The sequence below is a fragment of the Protopterus annectens genome, chromosome 1.part0 (assembly GCF_019279795.1).
Source record: "Protopterus annectens isolate FY-2018-M chromosome 1.part0, PAN1.0, whole genome shotgun sequence".
NCBI lineage: Eukaryota > Metazoa > Chordata > Ceratodontiformes > Protopteridae > Protopterus > Protopterus annectens.
The window spans coordinates 883,353,426-883,369,474 of record NC_056725.1 but is presented as its reverse complement, the minus strand read 5'-3'; the positions used below and the strand labels follow the sequence as shown (position 1 = coordinate 883,369,474).

The window sequence follows — 16,049 nt, the reverse complement described above, 5'->3', positions numbered from 1 at the left end:
TTGTCTAGGCTTATATAGGCCCTAGGGCCAATAGCCTAGTACCTACCTATGAACCTATGAAGTAATTGCTTGAAAAATGAGATAACTGCATTTTCAAACTATTTTGCTGATATTTGCAGTGTTCATTAAATTGACAGTTTGAATGTTTGACAAGCAGATATATCTATCTAACTGACTGTCTCTCCCTCCCTCCCTCTCTCCCCCCCTCTCTCTCTCTTGCTATATATATATATATATATATATATATATATATATATATATATATATATAGATAGATAGATATAGATATATAGAGAGATATAGAAATATATATATATATATATATATATATATATACATATATATATATATATATATATATATATATATATATATATATATATAGTGCCTTTCATTACAGTTTAGACCACAGCTGAGAAAATAGGAAAATGGACCTCCATATGTGCATACATACAAACAAATAGTAATTAATTAATTAATTAATTAATTAATTAATTAATTAATTAAGCTGAGTAGCTTGAAAAACAGTGGATGAGCTTACTGTACACATACCCTAACAAAGAAGCACAAATACTGGCATGGATAAACAGTGCATGCACCTGCACATGTCTGTTGAAATCCATGTCCAAACTGTGCATGCACAAGTGCATGTCTATTGAAATCCAAGGCCAAACTGCGTATGCACCCGTGCATGTCTATTGAAATCCATGGCCGAAATGTGCACATACCTGATCATGTCTATTGAAATCCATGACCAAACTGTGCATGCATCTGTGCGTGTCTATTGAAATCCATGGCCAAACTGTGCACGTACCTGAGCATGTCTACTGAAATCCATGGCCAAACAGTGCATGTACATAGGTTCATAGGTAGATACTAGGCTATCTGCCCTAGGGCATTTATAAGCCTAGCCAGAGTGTATTTGGCTTCTGCCTCCCTATTAGATTAGCCTACTGTGCCTCTGTAAAGTAGGTCACAGAAGGTACCCTTTTAAGATTAGTTTACTGTGCCTCTGTCTAGCAGGGACACAGAAGAGATCCCAGGGGTGAATTTGCAATTTCCCATCCATGCGTCCAGATTTCGCTTGAAGAGGGTCAGCGAGGGGCTATGTCTAACATTAATTGGGATTCTATTCCAGAGTGAGGGGAGCCTCTGGGAAATGAATCTGTCCCTCCAGCATGTCCTATTTATTTTTGTGCTGAGGTTTAGATCCCTGGAGCGTGTAGCTCTAAGGGACTTGGATTTTTTGAGGTGGAGCATGTCCATTAATTCTGGGTTTGACATGGCTTTGTACATCAGGCGTAGATCGCCTCTGAGTAGGCTGTAAGCAACTGAGTAGAGCTGGAGTTTCTTTAGTCGAGCTGCATAGGACATCTGTTTGTAGCCCATGATCCTCTTGGTGAGGTACTTTTGGGGTCTCTCCAGTTGCTGCAGGTGTCGGGTAAGGTACATCCCAAAAGGGGCATTGTATTCAATTATGGTTCTGATGCGTGACGAGTAGAGGGGCACAATGACCTCTCTTGATCTAGATGCGAACCCTTTCGTGATAAGGTGGGCTATATAGAAGGTCTTTCTAACCACTTTGGCAACGTGATTATCAAAGGAGAGATTACTATCTATGTTGGTCCCCAAATCTCTAATTACTTCTTCCAGATTAATGGATTACCACCTATGTGGTAATTTGTAGGCACCTTGTTTTTCCCAAAGGGGATGACTATGCACTTTTTAGCATTTAGCTAGAGACCGTGGCTCTGGCACCAAGCATACGTCTCTGTGAGACCCTTTTGGAGGATGCTTGTGTCAGCTGTAGATTCGATTATGGCCCCCAGTTTGCAGTCATCTGCGAACTTTGTCAGCCATAATCCCCCCGTGTTAGCCTGAACCTCAGAGAAGTATATACCGAACAAGAGAGGTCCCAGAACTGAGCCCTGTGGGATGCCACTTGTAACTGGTTTGGATTCGGACATGGCACCTGTGATTCTGACCATGCGGGTTCTATCTGGTTGATATTTAAGCTGGTAAGCTTATTTATGATGCCCAAGTGGGGTAGTGTCTCGAAGGCTTTTGTGAGGTCCAGGTAGGCTGTGTGGACTACCTTGCCCTCATCTATGGCTTTGGTAACTGTTTCAAAGAAATTAACTAGGTTTAAGAGGCAAGATCTGCCCTTAACAAAGCCGAATTTCGTAGGGTCCAGTGTCTGGAGGCTCCCAATGTTTTTGTTTATGAGTTCCATGATAATACGCTCCATAGCTTTACAGACCAGACTAGTCAGGCTTATGGGGGCGATAGTTCCCGGGGTCCGTTGTGGCACCACCTTTGTGGAGTGGGACCACTGTAGCTGTGCACCATTCTTTGGGTACATATCCTGTAGTAAGGCTAAGTTTGAACAGTGACTTAATGTGATGGTTCAGTTCTTCTTGGAGCTCATGTAAGACACAGCCTGGGACACCGTCCGGTCCCATAGATGCTGTGTTTTTTGCTTCGGAGAGGGCAGCTTTCACCTGTGCATCTGTGATGTCAGGGAGGTTACATTCAGTTGGGATAGGCATTTGCTCCTTTGGGGGGGAAGGGGGGGGGTTTGCGCTGAATCTGTCTGCCAGGATGTTGGCTATGTCTGTAGGTTCGGTATATTATGCAACAATTCAGAGCATATCTGGGAGTTTCCACCCATTTTTCTGACATAACTAAAGAAGGCCTTGTGATTATCTTTAGTGTCTAGGGCAATTTTTCTTTCGAAACTGGCCTTTGATGATTTTATGAGGGTTCGAAGTTTCTTGCTAATACTGATCAGAGATGCCTTCCCTTTTTGGGATTTTGCTCTGTCAGTAGTAGCTTCTTCCTTCTGTTGTATAGCTTATTTATGGCCGGGGTCCACCAGACTGGTCTCCTGTTTTTGGAGGAGTGAGTCTTGGTTTTATTTGGGATAGCACGATCCATGCATTCCTGCAGGTGCTCATAGAATGCATTTGTAAAGGATTCTGCGGATTGGGCTGTATTATCCTCTGGCCTGAGGGCTTTGAAGGATTCCACCTCAGTCTTTAGAAGTGCAAAGGTGGCTTTTGAGAAATTCTTTACAGTGATTTCCTTGGCTGGGGGGTGGGGACGGGATATGGATGTCCAGGGAAATTTGTTTATGGTCTGATCTTACCAATGAGGGGTTTACCTCTGGTGTGGAACATAAGAGTCCCCATGTTGGTGATGACCAGGTCCAATATGTTGTTCCCTCTTGTGAGAGTGGTGACCAGTTGTTCCATCACGTTAGAGTTTATAAATTCAAGGAACCATTGGGCGAGGGTGTTTGGGCTTGAGTAGTTTTCCCAGTCAATGTTTGGGTAGTTGAAGTCACCTAATAACATAGTGTTTGGAGAGACCTTCATATTCTCCAGTGTTCTCAGGAATGCCAAGTGGGGTTTCTGTAATATGGATGGTGTTCTGTAGCAGGCTACAAACTGAAAGGCAGTTTTGCCCGCTGTTAGTTGCACATGGATGGTTTCTGATGCTTCGTGCAGTGCCACTAACCTGGAGGTGTAGGTATCTTTCATGAATATAGATACTCTCTCTCCTTTTGTGCTTCGGTCCAAGTTTTGGGGCCGAAATGCATGGTATGAGTTATAACCTGGTAGTGCTGGGGTGCTCTCAGGATCCTTGAACCAGGTTTCTGTTACTGCACAGACATCGATTTTCTCCATACTAAGGAGAGCCTTGAGTGCGTGCATCTTGAGGTTTAGACTTCTGGCATTGAGTAGCATTACCTTTAGTTTTTTTATCCTTGGGTTGTCTATGGAGGTGGATTTGTCCTTTGAGCCTTGCCTAAAAAAGGCACTATGGGGGTGGCAAGAGCCTTGGCCAGTATACGAAAGCCTAAGGGTGACAGGTGCAAGCCGTCCCTAGTGAAGCAACGTGGCTTGTCGAGCATGTCATCCCAGGCTGACAGACACTGGATCCCCTTTGAATGACACCAATGCTTTAGCCAATTGTTGAAACTGATCATTTTGTCTTTATACTGTGGCATCATTCTTGGTGAGGGCAAGATGCTACTCAAGGTCAGGGTCATACCAGCCTGGGCTACATGGTCAGAGAGCTCCTCTCTGTCTCTTTTCATGTAGTCTAGGGAGGTACGTCTCAGGTCATTCACACCAGCATGGACAATGACGGAGTCATACTTGTACTTGCTTTGGAGTGACCTGAGTGCTTGCGTTATGTGGCAGATCCTGGCACCCGACAGGCAGCTTACAGTGACCTTCTCCTTGTTCAGTCTGGTGAGCGGGACGTCAGTGTGCCGGACAATAGAGTCCCCTATAACAAGTGCATTTGGTGTGTTGTTTGGCCTTAAGTGCTGTGACTGTGAGGCGCACTGATTTTGTGAGATATGTGATTCATGGGTATTGTTGAGGGGTGGCTGTTGCTTGGATATCTGCTTAGGAGGTCTTTGCTGTTTAGGCAGATTTTTATTTAGAGCCTCCGAGTATGTTTTTGTGTGTTTATGTGTTGGGTATGCAGATGCAATAGTTCTGTGTGAGACTGGATTTGTGGTGTGGGTGGTTACCTTTTCCTCCTGACTGACTGTGCCAGTCTTGGGTTGAGAGAGCTCTGCCTCCAGTTTGGCTGTGTAACTGCATCTCTCACATGTATTAGAGTTTGTTGGAAGGAGGAGAGGGTTGTCTGTGTACATAAGGCAATTGTAACATTGCCTCAAAATTCCCAGATTCACCAGCTGGACTGGAGAGTAACCTTGAAACTGACCCTTGGACGTACCAGATTAGTATAGGGAACAGTTTTTTTACTGATCAGATTAGGGAAGGGAACTGATTTTTCACTTGATCAGGAAGGACCAATAGGGAGCCTAATACTTATGAGAAGTCAAGGAGGGTGTAGTGCTTTAGTTAGTTAGTGTTTCCTTATAAGAGCTGAGCAAGTGCAGGGCTTTAGAAAGAGAATAGAGTGATTACTTTGAGAGTTTGAACAGTTCTAAGGGAAAAAGTGAAGAGCAGACTTTGTGGAGCCTGGAATAGTTTAAACCTATTTAGGCGGCACTGCCCGACGCTGCTCAGTGTGCAAAACCACGCAAAAAGAGAGTTGTAGGGTTAAGGAGTTTAGAACTGACCCAAAATGGCCAATAAAACTACAGCTTCTAGGTAGTAACCACTCCTCCAGGGACAGGCAGGCTGTTCAGTGTTAACCACTCCCACTGGTGAACACAGAGACTTCCCTTTAGCACAAGCAAGCACTGGCCTTCTAGAAACTTCTAAACAGTTCAGAACAGCAAATCTGTAACTGAACTTTCTTAACTTTCAGAAAGTTGGGAAAAAAGCAAGATTTTTTTTGTTTTTTTTTTCTTTTTGTTGTAGTTTAAAGGTAGCAGAGATACACAAGCAGCAAAATAATCACAACAGTGCAATAAATGACCCCACACTTGAGTGCTAGGCCAAAATCAGGTAAAATGCAGTTTTTAGAGAAAAAAACGATTTTAAATTAAGTACAACACAGGAAATGCAGTAAACAGTCTCTAGATGTGTTCCAAGTACTGTTACTGTTACAGATATAAACTTTAGCAAGCCAGAAAATGCCAAAAAGTAGGTGGCAAAGCAGTAAAACTTAACAAAAAAATCAGAAGAAAATACGTGGCTCCTTTTCTTCTCTCAGCGTTTTCTCCCCTTGGTAGGTGCTTCAGCAACAACTAGCAAGCCTGAAAAGATGCCAAAACTACGAGGCAGCCGGGTTTTAAGAGAACATGTCTACCAAAATCTTGAAAAAACATACAGGAAGGTTCCAGACATAAAGTGGAGATCGACAGCAACAAATTTGATCATGACAGATGTCTACAGGTATGAAGATGATTACAAGACTGACCAACTAATATAAATGTGAAATTACCATGTATGTTAATGCATTTATCTTCATACTACCACTTCTTAGAAAGGCCCTCTAAGTAAGCATTTCCAGCATATTTTTCAATGTTTCTTATGTAAGGCAGTACCTGAAAGACACAGTACCTTGGTATTTTAATGTTTTCCCCAAATCTCTGTTTTTGTGTCATCTTATTTCCCATACTCTTGCATGTACTTGTAGTTATATCTTTTGTGTAGATGATTAACTGTAAAGAGACAGACTAGGTAATTCACTTACCTTTTACTCTGCCAACTACTGAAGTGTCACAACTTAATCTGCATGCATTGGCATGATGGTAATATGCGAACTCCATTTCCCTTTTTAGCAAACTGCAATATATAGTAAGAGACATATCCATCCCTCTCCTATCCTGTGTTTGCACTGCTACTTAAATGCACATTTACATATAGGTTAGACCTCACCATTTAATGGCCTTAATTGGGATAAAGCAAAATTAACCTACTAGATAGATTCATACAAAGGAGACTGTGATTTGTACAGCTCCAATTTCTGTTATTTCAATGCACACAATATACATGCAAGGTTGATATGTAGATACCTATAACATTGCACAGTCTTAATTTCTGCTGTTATGTCAAGATCTAATTTATACAAGAAGTTAGTATGGGTAAGTTTATAGTTGTAAGTGTTGTTATTAATTATAGCATGTCCTATGTAAAATTTCCCAAAAATGTTACTCTGCAAATAGCAGTTGCTTGCTTACCCACACCAACCTCCTTAAAAAAAACAAAAAAACTAATAAAAACAATAACCTCCTCCTTAAATAACAAACATATAATAATCACGGATGACTTTAACTTCAATCTTCTGAACCCCTCTCACATTGATGTCTCAGACTTTCTGACTGAAATATATTTAACTCAGCAAGTTAATTAAACCCACAAGGCCCATTCCTCATTATTCCTTAACTGACCTCAATATTACAAACAAACCTCCCATTATCTTTGACCTTGCACTGTATTCCCATCTTTTAATAATCACTGCCCCATTAACTTCTCTGTTCTTCTCCCCTTCCCAAAGATTCCACCTAAATCTAATTACCTTCACATCTAAATCTAACTCAAATATCTCCCACCTTATGACCAGGTTATTTATGACTGACTGGTCTGCAGGTCTAAGTTCCACACCAGGTAGCCAGGCTCTTCACTATTCTTTCAACACAGATTCAGGACTCATGTCTTCCACTAATCTGCAGGTTATGCTAAACTAAACTCAAACAGTGATTGACATATGAACTTTCAACCCTTCTAGATCTCAGGAATGAAGCCTGACACTACTGGAAATATAATCCCACAACTAAGGAATATTTCATTACCCTAAGAAATCTTGCTAAAACAACATTAGATGGCATACAATTCAAACGATGATCAGCCATCAAAACTCCTTAACATACACACTCCCAAAATTCTAGAAAGAGGTTAATAATCTAATAGTTCATAACCTACCCACCTCACCACAGTCTATATCGATCACTCTCTTGGCAGAAGACTTCCTTAAAGACTTTAGTGATATGCCCAACCTCCACAGCAACCCTGATAACATATTCCACTGACCCTTCTCCACCTGAATTCATCCCTCCTTTCTGCTTCATTCATATCTCATCCATAGACATCACACCACTTTCTGGTAGTCCTCCCAGTACAGAAAATCTCCACCCTTGGTTCATCTTTCATTGCTGAGATCTCATCATGAAGCCAATCCAACACATTTCTGCCTCTCTAAATATCAACAAATATCAACATATCTCAGCAAATATATAAATAAATAAATATATGTCAATAAATCTCAAGCATATACCAAAACATCTCTGATTCCCTAACACTAGTGTGCCAAGTATATGAAAAACTGTCAGTGTCAAACCTCTTCCTAAGCAAAAAAATCCTAATATGTCCTCCCAATATCAGTCCATTTTTATCCTTTCCTCTTTGTGTTACCTCCTGGAGAAAATCATTTACCTACAACTCTCAAATGACCTCAGCCAGTGCCACCTACTGTCACAAAACCAGCATGGCTTTCCTTTCTGGTCAGAGCACTTACATCAACTTATGGTCCTTTACAGGTGACATTTTCATGCGGCTGCATAAAAGTATACTATCTGGTGCTATTTTTACTGACTTCACTAGACAATTTTATCTGGTAAACAATTTTACAGTCACTGAAATAGGTTCCATCTCTGATACTATCCCTTGATTTTACAGCTATCTTATTAATCATCACCTCACAATCAAATTTAACACTATAGGTTCATAGGTCCATACTACACTTAAGGGCTATTTTAAGTCTAGCCAATAAACTGAGGTCAGAATCAAAGCCTGTACCTTGTGTCTATGAGGTGAAGACCTTGACCATTACACCTAACCTGCCCAAATTTCTATTACTTATTCCTCTACTTAAAAGTGTCCCACAAGGCTCTATTCTTGCACCAGTTTTTTTTCTTCTGTCTGCATAATCAAACTCCCTCAAATTATTTTTCTTTTATACACAGATGATATGGTCCCCTCTAAATTCTTTACAGCTTGAAGTGCAAGAAGATTTTCAGTCCCTCAATCAATGTACTGAGAAGAAAAACTTCATTCTCAGCTCATTAAAAACAAAAGCTTTGGGTTTTGATGCCAAATGGAAGCTTACCAGAACCCAAAATCACTGCATAATTTTGGATAACAAATACATTCTATTAGAAAATGTTCCCACTTTGAAATATCTTGGACTTTGACTACATCCTCCACTTAGGTTCAGTGAACATTTCAACAGCACATATAAAAAGGTCAACTTCCTCCTCGTCTTGGCTAATAAAATCTCATCCTTTCATTCCAACTACTTCAGATCAGCAATGGGTAAAGGAATTTTTCACCTACAACTTGAATATCCAGGTCATCTTGTCGCTGCTTCCTGTAAAAACAAATTACAACCATTCATTCCATTTCTAACAAAATCTATCACTTTATCACTGACTCCCCTAAAAATGAACATCATTGCTAATGATTCCCACTTCATCAAAGATTAAACTCCTTGGTCCACAGTTGTCCCATCTTCTGTAAAAGCACTTTCCCTTCTCTAACATCTAAACTAATTAGATAAACCACCTCATACAGCCTAAGAAACCATAATCACTCAGGTGCTCTACTGCAAATAACTCAATGCAACCTACTTACTAATGACCAGTCATTCTAAGTTCTAGACCCTAAACTCTGTGTATCACTCCCATCTATGCTGAAAGATAACTCTTCCTACCCCTAATTCTGCTCAGTGCTTAAGTCACATCTCAAAACTAAGACCAAATGCACTTGCTACCCGTCTGGGCATATAACCTTGATAAAGCTTTGAATTTGCCATTCTGTTATTCTTCTCACCTCTCCATCTTTCCTTTTATGTATCACTTTATACTATCAGTATCATTACAGCTATAACCCATGTACGTATGAAGAAATATGAATGCTGTATTATAAAACTGCACCATTGCTGTCTTGATTATGTTGTTACTCACATTCTTTATCATTTCCAAGGTGATACGGAGGACAAAAGTGAGGAAACTAAACGTAGTTTACATAGTGGTTTGACTGTTAATTGTGGTGCATATTTTAAGACTGAAATTAGTCAGAACTGAACAGTGCTCTCTCCAGTAAACAAATTTAAATAAGCACATAATGGTATGTACATAATGTAAGCTCCCAATGTTGTTATTGCTCAATATGCTATGTATAAACTGTACGTGATTGCAGAACACTTAATTTCAAATATCCGCAAACATGTATTATGTAATACTTATTTATACAAGCTTCTTGTCATTTATAATTTCACTTATTCTTAAAAATCAACACTTATTCTGATTCACATATCAGTAGCTGTGTAGGGAATATTTAGCAGAAAACTTCAGAATGGAAGAACTAATTTAATTTATGTTTTTTTCAATTAGAATATTTGATTATATGTTGGCACTGTTATACTGAAGATATAAACCAAATGTCTTCATTTTCTCAAAATGTAATACCTTTTTATGTCTAACTGACTTAAAATATTAATTTCAACAAGACAATGTACTATTTTTAGAAAACACTTAATTTTGATATATATACTCACATTATTGGTAACTTTAATTGTCCAGTCACCAGTGGGAGGCTCGCTAGACAACTGGAACTGCTTTGAAATCATTCCCATCACCGACTGCACTTCAGTCCATTCCTGCATAAACCTGTTTTTTGAGTCCTGCAGAAACAAAATGATTATTCAGAATTTTGCAACATTTCAGCATTAGTAAAAAAAAAAAATAGAAAATTGAAGTTCCATTTATATAATCCATTCTCTCAATGATCCACAGAAAACATGTAGAAAGTAAAAAACAAGTAAATAATAAAAACCAAAGGAAAATAGTGTCTTACAATTTTATGTAATTTTTTATAAGCAAAAGGTGAAAGTAGTCATTTCATTTTAGTGCTTCAGAAAACATAATAAATTAAATTACAGCATCAGTAAAAAAATGAAGGAGACATAATATGAAAGTAAGGAATATTGATTCTGAATTCTTTATGGTAATGTATTCTAACACAGATGCTATGTACAGAACTTAAAAGCAGGTGCTGACAGAAACAGAAAATAACCTACATTTTAAATCATATATTGCAGTCCCATCAGTCTTACATCACTCCCAATAACCAGTAATATTTCATAATTTCTTCCGACTTAAAATAGTACTCCGGCCATACAAATGTCAATATATTTGTTTCTGATAAGGCGTATTTATGCAAATTAGCCTATATCCCAACAATATGCAGTACATTGCACCTTTTCTTTTCTTTTAGTCTCATCTGTCTGCTAACGTAGACCATCAGTATCATGACTGACAACTTTGTTTTACTTTGTTAAAAATGGCTTTTTTTTTTTCAATTACTCCTTTTGATTGTTGTTAGTTACACTTGTTTGTGTCCTTTTATTGTTAATATTTTCAATAAAATGCATTTATTTTATAAATGCTCTTAATATTGCATTAACTAATTAGTTTACTTATATATTTATTGTCAATTTGTAAACCTAGTAAGTAGGGCTACAATAAGTCTTTCAGACACCAGGCTTGCTAGCATTACAAGGGTTAAACCCTAACTCTGACAAATATGACTATGACATGTCAGTACTACATGTGAGAATAAAAAACATGAGATGTACAATCCTAAAAGACATGCAGAGACATGCCAGAACATTAGCATTATAAATACTGTACTACCTGACATTACCTTTCTTAATGCTAAGACGTATACTCTACTATGTAATTCAACCAAACAATCTTAATGCTAGCAAAGGTTTGCTTAGGTATGCTTTTTTCAGTTAGGGTATTTTCATTTTAATTGCTTATAATGTTTCCATCATGTGTAGTAATACTGTGCTGCATTTTATGTATTCTGCTTGTTTAATTTATATAATTTGTATTGTGTATTTTGTTCCTGTCAGAACAGTACAGGTTGTGGCTAAAAAGGATGTTCAGACCAATCCATTTACCAGGTCAAAAATGTTAAATAAATTAAATAAATAAACAGAAACCTTCTATGTATGTTGCAAATGCAAATAAGACACTGGTCCTGAGCAGAATCCTTCATTTTCATCTACTGATGTCAAGATACAAGTTAAACAGAATTGAGTTCAATAACCGATTAAATAGCTGCTGCCACTATCAGCCTGATAGTGTCAGGTCCAGTAAAGGTGTCCACAAACTGAGGCTGGCTTCTGAAGCCAAAGATACATATAAAGCTTTCTCTGGTAACATTAGAAGATTAAGAAACAATACTTAATATTGCTCTGAGCTTGTTATGAACTTGTTTGCAATTGCCACCTATTTAGACTTAATAAACAGTGCCTACTTCACCCTTGAGACTTTCTACCCTGAGGTATCTGAACCCCCACCCTGAAATACCTAGCAGCACTGCATTATGAATTCAAATGTTCTTTGATTGCTGTTATTGAGCTCCATCAGTGTGAAAGAATCGCTCTTCCTGGTTATGATTGTCTGAGAATTTTTAGGTGAGGTGTTGGGGTAGTTTTTTGTTATGAACAACATTCCTTCAAGAGTTTTATTGGCAGATAGCCCTAAGGAATCCATCCAGTGTAAACTTATGAAACCCAGTGAAAGGAATTTACTGAGGATTATGGGGTATATAAAAGTGATAAGCTCAGAATGTTATACCAGTTTGAGTGTATCAATTTCCTTGTGAGTAGTTTGTACTTAGATCATTTAATTCCACTATGTGACTTTAACTTTCCTTAAATTGATGAAAAACACTCAGTTCACAATTGTTGAAGAGGAATTTTGTGACACACTTTCTTTAAAAAAACTTTGTGCAGCAAATTGATTTTCCTACCAGACAAAGCAACACAATTAACTTGTTAATAACCAATGTTCCGTAAGAATAGTTTCAACATAGTCCATCTCAGTCCTTTAGGGGTTTGGCCTTCTCTTTTCTTTATTATTGTTTGATTAGGCTGATTTCTACATCAGTAAACTTAACTTATGACAGAACTAAGATGTTTAATCCAGACTTAATAACAAAGGTTAAGAACACTGGAAAGGATTTAGTGAGCAGAAATTTAATAAGCAAGTCATGGAAAGTTTTAGCACATAACTGTCACCAACACGTAAGCAACTGTAAGAAGGCCGTTAAGGTTAAGAATAATAAAATCAGTCTTCATGCTTCAAATATATTCAGTTAAGAATGTTGAAAGTTAAAGGAAGAAAATAACAAGTATGGAGAAAATACAATACTTTCGCTAATAATCCATAAACGAAAAAACAAACTAGTGAAGAAAACGCCAAATTGACAGCAAACCAAAAAACAACTCCGCTTTAATCACTTTTAAACGCACAAAATAAGAACGTTTTTCGTCCTGCTAAAATGGCAGAACTTCTACCATTTTAGCAGGACAAAAAACGTTCTTATTTTGTGCGTTTAAAAGTGATTAAAGCGAAGTTGTTTTTTTGGTTTGCTGTCAATTTGGCGTTTTCTTCACCAAAATACAATACTTTGGTCACAAAAAAGACCTAGAACCTGGCAAGTGCGAACTGGAAAACAAATCCGTACAGCATGCAAAAATATGATTAAAAAATAAGTTCAATGAAGCTGGTAATAACAAGAAGTTGTTTTCTTCTATGTAAACATTCACAAAAGACAACTAATAGCATAGGTCTTATACTGAAAAGGAGATTGTAAAGAAAGTAGCAATACTGGAAAACATCTTTAATGTTCATTGTGTTAAAATCAGCAAAACATTAGTCTGTCACAAGATAGTGGAAAGGGATAAAACAATTAGTGTTACATGGACAGCTGTCTTTACTTCTGATTTAATTCAAAAGCATTAAGAAGCACAAAAAGTGATTGCAGGCCTGGACCAGACCATATACCAGATTATCTTTTGGACAGAGTTCACAAGTCATTTACTAGACAGCATTACCAACTTGTTCAATATGTTATTAGCAAACATCCAGTGCTGTCCCTCCAAGCTGTAGAATGGCTTATATGGAGCCCATCCATAAAGAGGGTGTTGTTGATAAGATAAAGAACTATAGGCCCATTAGATAACTTCACTAATTGGAGAGAGTTTTGAGAGAAGCCTTCTGGCTATTATGGGTGGGGCAATCTTTAGGACCCTCAAATGATTTGTATCAACATGGACTCACTAGATCCACATTTATCAACTTAGGGGAATTGTATAAGTCTAAGGTTTGAGGAATCACACTAATGGTTATATATCTGGACTTGTCTAAAGCTTTGGACACTGTACTGCACAATATCATTATTAACTCAATGAAGCAACTTTCTAATAACCGATATAAAACTGATTCGATCCACAACTGGCTATATGTGAGGTACCAGATAGCGATGATCAAAACAGACTTCTCAAACTGGGAAAAGATCAAGGCTGGTGCTCTTCAGTGGTCTGTGTTGGTCTCTGTTTGGTTTAGTACTGTATTTTTTCTGTTTCCTCAGTCCACCAGCTTCTGCATTATGAAATACACAGATGATATTAAAATGGGGATAAAATAGTGATACTGAAAAATGTAATGACTTTCATAACATAGCACTTACTTGGTTGAACAAGCAAGGCTTACACATTAATCAGTGTGATTCTGGAGTGATATTCTTTGGTAAACATTCACCAAAGATCAATATGAGTATGAGTAATTATAATTTAAAAGAATTAAAACAGTACAAGGATCATGATAAGTAACAATTTTAAGTTTAAAATCCATGCCTGAGCAATCAAAGGTAAAGCTAAGGGAATTGTGAGATTAACATTTAAGAACATTCCAACAAGGGGCAGTGTAGCAAAAGCATTTGTTTCATATATAAGGCCAGTAATACAATATCACTGCTTGTTCTGCCTGTACAATAGGTGCAACATGCTATTCCAGGAATCTGTTCAAGGGAATATACCTAGAAAATTTTATCATATAGGATATTTCCTTATAATTTTAGATTAAAGTTGCTAAAACATTTTCAATTACTTGCAGGCAGTTGCAGGGCAAGCTAATTTTGGCCTTTAAGGCTTTTTATGATGAAAAACTTCAAGTGTTTTTAATATCAAACTGCATCAAACTAGATTCCCCTCTAGAGGTAGTTATTTTACATTTAGAAATGAAAAATGGAATACTACTTAACAACAAAATTAATTTATCCCCATGGTATGGCTATAGAATAATATATGTATGTATCACCGGATGCATGGATGGGTCAGATGGTTTGTTCTTTGAATCTTGAATCTGTGTTCTGATTGGCCTTGTGTGATTCATACACTGTACTAGTAAACTATGAAAAGAAACTATGAAACTAAACTATCAATAAAGATCATTTACTGAAAGTGCTACACAAGACAAAAAATAGTTCTTTCATAAGCTGCTTTGGGGTGCAGAGGGATAAAACCATTACTTCTGATCCAGACAACCTGTATTCAAGTTAATAGCATGAGGGCTGGCAGGGCTGCAGGGGGTAAATGGGAGTGAGCAATAAATATCAGCTCATCTGTCATAGTAAGATGGAGGTTGCCTAGGCACTCTGCAATTATTACCATATAGGCCAGGTGGGCTTCATCGAGAAGCACTGAGAAATTTAGTCAGGATCGTTCATGCACAGAAACTCATATGCACCTCATAAGGACAGCATTCATGGTCAGCTTATAAGACTGCTGTAAGTGGGTGGGAATTAGGACATACTCCTCTGCACCCAATATGATGTGATATCCTCAATCTCCTCACCATCCCTGGACATTAGCCAGGAGGAACCTGGTGGAGGCTGTGTCGAGTCCAGATGACCTAGTGAATGATGAGCAGTGGCTGATGTTAGCAGTAGAGAAGAAAATCTTCCTCCATGGGATCTGGCAATATGTTTGTTTGATAAATTAAGTGCTAAACATGTCCTTGAAGACCTACTGTTTACAGGGTTTAACCTAAGTTGCACTATTGGTTTTGTCCCTATTGAGTAGTGCAATACAGTGTACCTCCATAGGGGGAGTCTTACAATCAATCCAAGTAATTGCAGAGCTATCAGTCTTACAAGACTCATCTGCAAAGCCATGACGTAGAATATAAATGACCTCATAAACTACAATATCAAATTTCTTTGAAAGTGTTACATAAGATGTGGAAGGTGTCCATATGGTGCACAGAGTATATCTTGACCAGGACAAGGCCTTTAACACCATTCCTCATGTTGGTGTCATGAAGAAGATAAACGCTTTATAAACTAATCTGTATATGGCAAAATTGATAACAAATTAGCTGAAAGAACCTACACAGTATGAGTTGCAGGTGCCTCATAAAAAAGTATAAAAGTGACCAGCAGTGTCCTTAAGGGCTCTGTGCTGGAACCTCTCTTTTTCTGTTTAACAAAGGTTGCACATTACTACAAATTAGGAGCTGATGTTAAATCACCCTTTGGCAATCCTACCCTCCAGAATGAACTGTCTCTAGTAAACACGTGGTGTACTAAAAACTGATTCAAACTATCTGCTCTGCAAAGAAGAGTTATCACTTTTAGTACATGACCTTCCCCTTTTCATACAGTATAGATAACATACCATTACAAAATTAAAATGAAGTCAGGAACCTGGGAACTTTTCTTTAATACCATCTAATAAAGTTGTCAGAAAAGCTTTTTATTTAA

At 38.0% G+C, this 16,049-nt stretch overlaps 1 protein-coding gene across 2 annotated transcripts in view; it reads right to left on the bottom strand.

The window, feature by feature from the left end:
• The window catches only part of LOC122795620 (CD109 antigen-like), a 647,366-nt gene that overhangs the window by 537,827 nt on the left and 93,490 nt on the right, over positions 1-16,049 (bottom strand). For both annotated transcript variants that reach the window (XM_044063888.1, XM_044063895.1), the window contains exon 5: positions 9,988-10,113. In XM_044063888.1, the coding sequence (XP_043919823.1) occupies positions 9,988-10,113 (126 nt within the window). The remainder of the gene's footprint in view (positions 1-9,987; positions 10,114-16,049) is intronic.